The following is an 11872-nucleotide window of genomic DNA, read 5'->3' as shown; positions in this document are numbered from 1 at the left end:
CTCTCCTAGTCTCTTGCACATCAGCTCATACTCAACCCATTAGGTATCTAATTTGGTTAAGAAACAGCTATTAAGATAAGATTTCAGGTCATTATACTATACTGAAGTGGATCCAAGTTGATATTTGAACAATTTAAATATTGTTTAGAACAAAACAGAGGTCCTAAATTGTTCTTTTATTCAATAGAATAATACACTCTCTGTCTCTATTTATATGCCACTTCTCTTTAATTTGGAAAACAACTATGCCTCAATCCCAAATAAGTTGGTGTTGTCTATATGAATCCTCAGTGACTACATTATTCCATTTATATTCATCTTATGCCATAGTATGCAAACTCTTTTTCATTTGGTCAAGTTCCAAAATGTGACCATTCTATTAATAGCATTATCCTATACAACTTACACAATTTCTAAGAGTTCAAGTTGATTTAAATGTTCATATTTAGACTTCAATGTGAAGTTTTTTCTATCAAACAAACATTTCATCCATTATTTTGTAATATTTTCTCTTATTGTCTACCCAGAAACAGGCAAAAAAGAGAAACACGATAAGAAATGGCACAAATCACCTCAATTTGGGAGACCATATAAATCATCCATATTCATTCTGCTCTATTCAGATTCATTTCATTCAAATACGAAATACATTGTCTAGCACCAAACTACAAGGACAAGACGAAACTGATCATCGGTAATATTTGCTCATAGCAATCAGAAACTCTTGTTAATTAATAACAATCCACTGCAAAACTTTTACTGTCACTCTTTTCGCACTTCACGGTCTGCCAAAACTGCTTTTGTAACACTTAAATTCAATACAATGCCATTAAACAAATCAGACCTATGCATCCAACAGTTAGTCCTATATGGTCCTAAGCAGACGATGTACCAAATTCAAGTCCATGTCCAGATGAACCAATGGCGTGTCATGAAGATATCGATCCACTTGGCTACATCCGCCCCTACCCCAGAGAGCAGAATACAAGCAGCATAAAGTTCAAAAACCGGATCAAACCAGAAACTGCCACGATAACCCATCATCATATTGCAGCTAGTGTAACCTGCCATTTCGCATTTTAGCAAAGATCCAAGTTCAACTTTCAACTGAAAAGAAATCTATAATAATGTTTTCCTCACCTTATCCAGCTTTTGAAGGAAGGTCAGCTCAACTTCTTTGCGAAGACTTTCCACATCCGTTGCGTATTCTCTAAGATCTTCGTCAACCATAAACTGCTGCAACTCTTTCCTTGTCCTCTCAAGTGCCTCGTTCAATTTACAGAAGTCTTTGAAGAGTAGAACTTCCGTCGATCTAAGTAGTAGTATGTTTTTAATTGCATAAAGGGCCTGCAGTTAAAGCAATATCACATGTCAAGCCCATAACAGACCTTTTAAAATGTCATCAACAAGCACGGCACTATTTTATATCACAGAGGCCTGTCTAATTTACCAAGGAAGAAAATGATATGAAAGCATCGAGGGATAGTTTAAAATAAAACAAGTTTTATGTGCACATTTACCAATTAAGATGTAAATCTACATAAAGATATGTTGTTTGGAATACCTGCCTAACCAAGTTAAAACATGAAAAGATGTTTTTTCTCTCTGTTCAATTCCTGATCCTACACCAAAATGCGAGTATATTTTCCATCATTAAAGATGAAAATGAGCCCACATCATGCCCAAGGATATTATCCTCGCACAGCTGACAGGTTTCTTCAAAATTTTACCTTTGATCATTTTCTGCATAACCCACCCAAACTTTTCCTATGAAGAAAATCACAGTTGAATGTCTATCACAGTTGAATTTACTGTTTTGAACTGATCCCACTATCATCCCGTCGGACTTTGACCCATACTCAAACCCAAACAGATGGAAAGAAGAATGAGACCCAATGAAAACAATCTTGGAAATAGACATTGCTCTACCGATTACTTCTCTCATCTAACCAACACTCCACCATCAAACAGCAGTGTACAACAAACTGATGTAGCCACTTGCAAAAATTGAAGGTAGGTGATTTAGTTAAGATAAAGCATAAGGTCCTTTGCAGGGATGTGGGGGTTTAACTTTGGAGGTATAGGACTGTAATGATGATGGATGCAACTGCAGATTTTACGTAAAAAGACCGTGAACACTTCAAAATTGCTAAGGTGGGGATCGTCTCTAATATTTGAAACCTAAGGGGTGCATAAGAAGTTTAGACAATTGAGGTACTTTGGAGATTAATGCTCATTCACATTAAAGACTATACAAACCTTTTCCTGGAGATCAAGATCGCTCGATGCCATTGAATCAACCATGGCCTTCAGTAACAATTGATTGCTAAAAAAGGAAATTCCAGCTGTGTTCTCATTCTCCAGCTGACTCTCGGCCAAATCAGCAATAAGAAACAGTGACTTCTTATGTAACCTGATATCCTGATTTAAACTAAGAACACCCTGCATATAAAAACAGAGGAAGACAATTAAGCACAGCCAGCACTAACTAGTTCTGCATGATGACTTTAACTCGAACTTCACTTGGATCACCTGAAGCATCGTATCTCCAGCTTCCTGATAAAACAAATCTTGGCCATTCAAATTATTTCTGATTAGTGCTGAAATAGCAAATAAAGCTTTTACTGCTTCTTCAGTGGTGTGAGATTTCATCATCTTCATTAGCGTTGTCAATGCTCCAAGTTCCAGGACCTGAATGCAAAAGTCATTGCATAGTATTATAGCCAGTAAATTTAGAATATACACAGAAAATGCACAAATGAAACTTGAAAGCCACAAAGAAATTAAAGCATTTAAGATCGAATTTGTATATGGAGAACTTGTATAAAAGCATGGCAAAACCCAATACCTGCTTCTGAACAATGGGGTTATTTTGACTGGCTTTGCCAAGAACCCATGCAGCAGCAGTCCTTATTTCTGGTTCAGAATCATTAAGTTTTCTTATAAGTACACTGAAGCCTCCAAGTTTCTGCAGATCTGGAAACAAAACTTATGTAAGCATTAAGAAAAATGTAGATGTGAATTCAATAATTTCTTTTAATGCCTGTACAGAGGAACACTACTGATGAATCCTCAAAACATTAACAAGTACACACATTACACATAAAGCATCATTGAGAAGCAGCATAAAAACCAAGAAGAAAGCACCCAAGGGTGTGGTCTAGTGGTAAATAAAATGGGTTAATAACATGAGGTCTCAGGTTCAAATCCCAGTGGAAACAAAAATACTAGGTGATTTCTTCCCATCTGTCTGGTGGATAGAGTTACATGTTACTTGTGCTGGTAGAAGGTAACAGGTACCCCGTGGATTTAGTCAAGGTGCACGCAAGCTGGCCGGGACACCATGGTTATAAAAAAAAAGTAAGATGAAGAACGGCTGATTGTTCATCCCCTAAGAGGTCAGCTGTGTGCTTACATAAGCAGCTGCTGGTTCGAGCCTCCAAAAGATTTTATCATTGTCTTATTCGGTCTTGGAAGAGTGTCTATTTGGAATACTGTTTCTATGTAAAAATAGATGCTAATCAATTACTGCAGTTGTTATTAGGTCACAAGCCATAAAACCAAAACTGAAAGAGACAAACATCTGTAGCAGAAGAAGTGCTGAGAACTATACATACCAATTGCATTATCAATATGCTCAACAAGTACCAACAGCTCCTCTAAGGCACGAAGATGATGCTCAAGGGGCAGCGATGAATTATCTAAATCATTAACCGCAATCAGCATCAACTGTGCATCTGAGGGCATTTTTAGCTTCTCCATCAGTTCCTGGAGCAGAAACAACACATAAATATATAAAAAACCAAATTGAAAACAAAAGCATATTAACAAGAAGGACCGTTTGGTGTTAATATGATTGCAAGAGGTGGCAAAAAGTTTTTTTTTTTTTTTCATTTTTCTTTGGGGACATAAGTGAGGTGGAAAAAATATTTTGTAGATTAAATATCAAATTAAAATAGGAAACAAGAAGGATACACAGGTAAAGAAGAGCCTTGCCTATGTATTATCAGTGCCGGCTCCCAAAACTACCACTAGGCTACCAAAAACTGGTTGTAATTAGCTTATACTGAGGGAATCAGGGAAGAAACAAGATAATTTCACATACTACTTAATACAATCTCCTTCTTTATCCCAATACAAAATGGCAATGCAAGAAGAAATGGTAAGGTTTTCACACAAATAGTAGGAGAAACCGCGCTCAAATTAGATGCTAGAGCCCTTTAATTGGGTTCTAAATAGAATACTATGAGCTCGGATTTTCCCCACATTTATAAGCATTTTCTTACATCGAAAAGGCTTGTTTTAATGTCTAAATATATAGTGGTCAGAGCATTGGGTGGCTTCAATTATGCGATGTATCAATGACAAATTAAATTGAGTGGTCGTAGGCTCGCATTCTCATGAATAATACAATAGACATTATACTTAGAATAAGAAAATTAAACGGATTAAATAAATGTACCACTTTACTAGCATCTATACAATTTTGATTTTATTCTCTTCAAATCTTGGTACTTTAGCTAGAACCAAGAGTGTAATCCAAAGCCCTCCCTATTTCCTACTTTAGACATATGCATACTATCTTTGCCTATCAGATCAAAGTAAGCAAGCCTTTCATGCAAAGACTATTGAGATCAGCCTAGTAAAAAGCATGTAATCATAAAAAAGTTCTATTTTATTTTCCAAGAACTACCTTTCCTTCTTATACTAGGAGAGGGCTAACAGTAATCTCATGAGTCTAGTAGGAGATGGACATGCAACCTTTCTAGAGTTGCACATTCGTGCAAATGCCACTCAATATGTTGCTCAATCACCAAACATGTTGCCGCACCCGTGTCAGATCCTCCAAAATGTACTACTTTTGGAGGATCCGACATGCGCCAATCAACATTTTTGAAGAGTCTGAGCAATATACTGTCAATAAAGTGAAGTTGAACAATAAAAGTTTTGCCCTTTCTCAACCATCATTGATAACTTAGCTAAAATTTAAGCCATAAGCATCTGGATACTACATCATTAGGCCAAGTTGAGGCATATTCAGCTTTCCAAGATCCAACCAATTTGACTTGCAAGCTTCATTTATTCATTTTCCTATCACGTTGCACCATAATTTTGCCAAATCCTACACTCAAGCAGTCCAGCTGCTTGCAATAATACATTCTACATTGAATACTTCAATTTCTCAAGTTTGACATATTATTTATAATATACATTTACTTGTTAAGTCGTTAACTGAGAAGGGTATCAGAAACATTAAGGCACAAATGAAGAATCACAAGCTTGTTAACGCACCTTTAGTTCAGTCTGGCGATTGTTTAGCTCCTCTGGAGACAAGCGTTGGGCCATTTCTGATCTTTCCTTTAGTACTCCAGGATCTGAATGCCCTGTGTATGTCAATTTAGCAAGAAACCAAATCATTACGCATGGGTAAACATAAAATTAAGCAATTCTATAAGTAATTTATCTTTCAATTCTACTTAAACAGCAGTTCATCAATTGACTCTTTCTCCCCAAAAACAACAACACCACATCGGGGCCAGCTAATTCCACAAGGTAACTGCCACCTCCCACCAAGGGCGAAGCCAAAAGGTAACATAGGGGTTCAGCCGAACCGAGTAGTTTCAGTCCAAATAAAAAGTTAGATTCACAACCCAGTTACTAACGCCTAATATCACTACAACAACATACCCAATGTAATCACACAAGCGGGGTCTAGGGAGGGTAGAAGGTACGCAGACGTTACCCCTATCTTGGTAGATAGAGAAACACCTAATATCACTATTCTAGAATTTAGAACCCATAAACACCAGCACAGGTACCGACTAACTCTATCCACCCAGACTCGCATTGGGTTCTCAGGTATAGGAACAAATTACCAACAACAAAATATTTGATTTGAGCTTCAACAGTTACAACTTAAACAATCTAATACTAGATATTAATTTCAAGTTGATTCTAAACCTAAGCAACTTATTGTGCTAAAAAAAATTACTGCAATATCTGAAAGCAAATTTCAGCACTAACTACTATAGAATTTAGAACCCATAAACTTCAAATAGTGACTCCGTCTCTACCTCTTACCAGCACAGATACCGAGTAACTCTGTCCACCAAAACTCAGACCCGGCGAAATTACCAACAATAAAATATTTGAATTTGAGCTTCACAATTACTACAATTTAAAACCAAAGTACAAAAGGTTAAAAAGGGAAAGTACCTATAGCCCATTGTAACATTCCATCTAATGAAGAGAAACCACCATCAATGTTTTCCTCTTGTACCATAGCTGATTTATCTCCATCTTCCTTAGGGTTAGACTCAATAAGAACAACAGTAGTACCTGTAGCTACTTCAGTAGTACCTTCTATACTTGCAAAATTTGCAATTACCACTACCATTAGAACTGCTATGAAAATTAATTTCCTCATTGTTGCTGATTATTTAGCTCTGTAAACTGTCTAAGATTATTTATTTGAATAAATATATACACTCTCTATTACTTTACTATATATAGAAATGTTTCAAAAATGTAAAATAAATGCCCAATTGAAATCATATTAATGGAGTATAATATAAGCTCTCAGTTATTAAGATGGTTGTTATATTACGTCAATCCAACATGTTTGTCCAATTGAAATCATCCACGTGGCTATGTTTTTATTATTATTATTTAAAAACTTTGGCAGGAAAATAACCGCTTGCTTTCGGAGGACCCTATTTAAGACATAACCGAAAATGATAAAGCCTTTAATATTTAGCCGCTTTGGAATCAACTCCAGATCTAATGGACTAAAGTTGAAAATTTTGACTCCAAAGATGGGTGTCAAAGCATAATTTCAAATATATATGTCTGGCTTTGAAATTGTTTTGTATGAAAACAATTTTGAGGAATAAGTGCATGAAATTGTTTTGTATGAAAAAAGCTTTCGTTTCCATGTGGAATGGAAGATATAGAAAGTGTAGTCATTATTTTCTTGTGCGAAAGAGAAAAAAAAAAAATCCGTCCAAATTATTTATTCTTTTGCGTTATTTTGTTTCATTGTTGGCTTTGAATATTTTCATGACTAGATATGACCCTAATTTTCCATAAACCAAAAGCAATTGGTCTTATCACAAAACCAATTATTTTTTTTCGTATATTGTTGTGAAAGACTGGCAGTAGCGAGCTCGAAGAGAGAGAGGGGCAGGCCAAAGAAGGCTTGGGGAGAGATGATTCGATAAGATATGGAGCTACTTCAACTTACCGAGGACATGACCTGTGATAGGAGTGTGTGGAGATAGAGTATTAGGGTAAAGGGCTAGTTGGGGGCCGCGAGGATTTCTTTTCCGTATTAGGAGTATCATTATCTTTGTTTACTCGCTTATTTTTTAGATCTCTTATATAGCTTGCTTGTTTCTTTCTTTATTTCTCTAGCGTCATTTATCTTATTATATGTTGTTATTACTACCTATTATTATTATTGTCCAGGCACCTTTTCTCGATAAACTATTTTCCAATTTCATCTTTAAACAACTTCAAGGAGAGCCTTGACGTAACTAGTATATGATTAGGAGGTCATGAGTTTGAGTCGTGAAAACAGCCTCTTACAGATATGCAGGGTAAGATTGCGTATAATATATCCTTGTGTTTCGGCGCCGGCCCTTCCCTGAACCCAGTGTGGGAGTTTAGTGCACCAGGCTGGTCTTTCATCTTTAAACAACTTAAATTTTCACTATTTTTTTAATAAAAAATATGACTATTTTTTTTTGGTTTCCCACCTGGCGTTCGGTACCCACATTGGAGCTCGACTATATCCGGATTCGCACTGCATAAGCCCTATTTGTGGGGAAGCGCTCCCAACCAAGGATTTTTTCATATACAGTGCTAGAATTCGAGACCTTTGATTAAAGGAGGAGCAACCCCATCCTCTGCACCACATCCTTTGGTGGTAAAAGTACGACTATCTAAACACATTGTCAAGAAACTTTCCAACTCTAATTCTAAATATATCAAGCTATCACTATTGCTTTTGCATGGATTGCCCTTCAAATGAACGGGTCTTTAATTATTCGTCCTTCACCCTAAAAAGTGGCCGAAAATATCTTAATATTTTGTGTTCGAATTCCAATTCAGTGAAAAAATAATTTCGCATGACAAAGTTTCGCAAAAGTTAGGCCTTATAAGGCCTAACTTAGTTTTGTTGTAGTTCCACGTCAGGGCTTATAAGGCATAACTTCTGTAGCAAGGCATAACTTAAAACTATAATGCCTAAGTTTTGCCTTATAAGATCTACCTTCAAGGTATTTTCGATAATTTTTTAGGCGAAGGACAAAACTAAAGATTACCGATTTGGTGAACAAAAATTAAAGACCACCCCAAAATAGGGTCAATCGTGCGAATCTACCTTGTACCTTAACCGTTGGGTCAAGGCCCATATCATTCTTTATTTACGATTATGTTCAAATTGGGCACCCACAACACTAATGTGAGATGGACAAGATTATGGGCTGACGACTCGGCCTCAGACCTACTTAAGTCAGGGTTTGCAACCTATAGCCAATTTTACATTGTTTTAAAGTTCTATGTAGTTTTTTCCCAATATTTAAGGTGTTGGCAAACCTTAGATTTACATTTTTGCTCCCTTTCTTCAGATGAAAAATGAAGCACTACAAGTCGGTTAATGCATCAATTAACTGGACAACAATATAAATAACAACAACAACATACTCAGTATATTCCACATGATGGGGTCTGGAAATGATAGATATACGCAGACCTTACCCCTACTTTGAAAGATGAGAAGACTATTTCCGATACACCCGTGAAAATCGGATCTTTATAGTCTTTTAGAAGGCAAACTTCGTGAAAGTGGAAGAATATCTACAAGTGAAACCTATATACAAAATGTCCACTTAATACTCCTTCAAACTATTGACTTCAATTTTAGTTTTTTAAATTCAAGTTTACTTTAAATTTTGTTCTCGAGTCAAACAAAAAATTTAAGCAAACCAACTTGTAGGTTGATGAAGAATATTCCTATTTGGATCCGACTGGTTAGAAAAATTCTAAATAAAAGAAGAAACAATTTATATCTAGAATAGAAAAAGAATTACTCGCCGTCCCAATTTATATGAGAGTTGATTTATTTGGAGAGTCAAACAGCTTTTTCTTTGACTCAATTTCAAATATAGATTTTTCGAGTATTTTATAATAAAATTTTCATATTTGAAAACTGCATAAAAAATATTATAAGTTTGCATATTAATAATTCACAATATATATATATATATATATATATATATATATATATATATATATATATATATTTACAATATATAAAAGGAACTGATGAAAATTGTAGTAAAAAAAAAAGAGATATTTAACTCCATAATATATCTAACCCTCATATAAATTGGGATGAGGAGAGTACTATGTAATAACTAGGGGTGTATTGCACGTTGAAGCCTCATTTGAAATGGAAAAAAAGGATAGTGACTTTCTTATAAATAAATGCCTCTTCGATTTGGATAAGAAAGTATATTCTTTTTATTTATTTTTAAAAAATAGCATTAGCTCATTGGTAATCATCACAGGTGAAAAAATCTCATCATCTTAAAAAAAAAAGGGGGGGAGGGGGTTCTGTCATTTTAACGTATTAACAGATTATGTCGACATAAATACGCATAGAAATCAAATATATTTTAATCTTGAAAGCTACTGCAAATCAATAAATTATGAAAACACATTCAGGTATTTTATATTGACCTTCTAGTTAATTTCAATAAATCACTTTTAATTTGTCGCATATTCATTATTTTGTTCCTTATTTTTATTATTTAAGTATTTTGTTCTTGTTCTTATTTGTTTAAGAATTCTGAACATGCGATTATTTAATGTTTTCACTAAACATGCTTTTACTTTAATTTGCTTTCTTAAAAGTAATTTATTATTCCCTATAGATAACAAAATTTAAAGAATAAATTCATAGGTGGTAGATAAAATGAGTTGAAAAAAAGAAAAGAAAAAAGGAATACTTAAGTTGATTCTAAGATGTATGATTGAATTAAAGTGATTTGTACTTCATTCAAGCATTGGATCTCCTTTTTCTGTGTCAATAGACAATATTTCATATTAATAAAAGCTAGTTAGCATAGTCAGTGCCAGTTAGACCATTCGTGCTACACCAAGCATCATAATTTACAAGTTTGACAAAAGTATTACAACCCGAAGTTTTTGTTAGTTCCTCTAGTATCTGCAAACGAACTATCTTGGGCAGAAATTGTAGGAATATATGCTAGCTTTTATTAATATGAAATATCGTTTACTGACTAAAAAAATACACCACCTATGAATTTATTCTTTAAATTTTGTTATCTATAGGGAATAATAAATTACTTTTAAGAAAGCAAATTAAAGTAAAAGCATGTTTAGTGGAAAAATTATTAACATCATTGGTGGTGTTTGGTTAAGAAGAAAACTAACTTTCTAGAAGCAATAAAAAGATTGCATTATTTTTTTCAGAAACCAAACTATTTTGTTTTTTAAAAGGAATTGCATCCAACAAAAATTCAAATTTCCGAAACAGCTTTTTATTTCTTAAAATGATTTAACGCAACCATCTATGTTAAACTAAAGAAATTACCTAATCCAATATCATAAAATATCTCTCTAAATACAACACCATATTCAGAGGAATCCCATAAAGTGAGGTCCGGAAAGGGTAAATTGTATGCAGACCTTACTCCTACCTTGGAAGATAAAGAAGTTGTTTAAGGTAGATCCTCGGCACAAAAACAAACAATTCAAAACAGTATAAAAAGTCATGGCACACTACTAAGAAAAAGTATATTTGGCAACAAAATTAGTTTCCTAGTCAACTTTATCATGTTCTTTATAGTTATTTTGTCACTACAAGAAAGCATAGAGATGACAACGAAAAATTTAATATTTGGCAACAACTTAGTTTTATTGTTGGCAAAGAACTTTTTTGTTGTCAAATAATTTAATTTTGTTACCATAGTAGTGATTATTGTTGCAAAAAGTACTTTTGTCAACAAAATTTTTTCTTTTGTTGTACATACTTTTCCCAACGGCTATTATTGCAACAACGTGCAACAATTTTTTTTATTGTCAAAGGTACCTTTTGCACTCATAATCAATACTATGACAATAAAATTAAATTATTTGACAGTAAAAAAGTTTTTTGCAATAATAAAACTAAGTTATTGCCAAATATTAATTTTTTTGTTATCATCTCTATGTTATCTTGTAGTGACAAAATAACTATAAAGAACATGATAAAGCTGTCTAGGAAAATAAGCTGTAACTAACACAAAATAAAAACATCTCTATAAAGCATTTCAAACCCAATTTTTGAAAAGAAAGAAAACAAATTAGACAAATGGCACCAAAGGTTAAAACGTTACAACATGAAAAGGACACGACATCTTCATGAATAAGAACGATACTTATGCCCTCCAACATTAATGAATATGCCTAACTAGTATAAAGAGTGAAACAGTTTTAAGATAAAAAAAAAAAAGACACATCTCATCATGCATGAACTTTACAAAAAGTTGCTACTCCTATTTACGTGTACAAAGTTTATGAATCTCTATTTACTTGCACTCTACAAGTTGTTTTATCGTCTTTAAAGCTCATTAAACCGCATGTCAAAGCATCTCTACTATAATATAATATACCAAAGTTTCATAGAAAAAAGAAATAAAGAATGATACGACACGAAATTTGTTTTTGTCGGAAATGTGTTTAACGAATAACTTTGAATTTCTTATGGAAAGTCTGTCAGAATTTCGTTTTTTTTAGTAGTGAATCTAGTTTTAAACTTTTTATTTCAAGCTTAATGACTTTGAGTTATAATCGCACCGATTTC

At 33.9% G+C, this 11872-nt stretch overlaps 1 protein-coding gene across 1 annotated transcript; it reads right to left on the bottom strand.

Annotated features, from left to right (window-relative positions):
- Positions 1-577: 577 nt before the first annotated feature.
- On the bottom strand, positions 578-6549 carry LOC132614805 (hsp70 nucleotide exchange factor FES1). Its single transcript, XM_060329350.1, has 8 exons — positions 6217-6549; positions 5293-5384; positions 3618-3768; positions 2849-2976; positions 2533-2691; positions 2260-2442; positions 1141-1347; positions 578-1064 (listed from the first exon to the last, which is right to left on the bottom strand). The coding sequence occupies exons 1-8, from the start codon at positions 6425-6427 to the stop codon at positions 1044-1046; spliced, it is 1152 nt and encodes a 383-aa protein (XP_060185333.1). The 5' UTR covers positions 6428-6549; the 3' UTR covers positions 578-1043.
- Between the last annotated feature and the right edge of the window lie 5323 nt (positions 6550-11872).

Source organism: Lycium barbarum, chromosome 10 (genome assembly GCF_019175385.1).
Source record: "Lycium barbarum isolate Lr01 chromosome 10, ASM1917538v2, whole genome shotgun sequence".
NCBI lineage: Eukaryota > Viridiplantae > Streptophyta > Magnoliopsida > Solanales > Solanaceae > Lycium > Lycium barbarum.
This window is presented reverse-complemented; position numbering and strand designations above follow the sequence as displayed.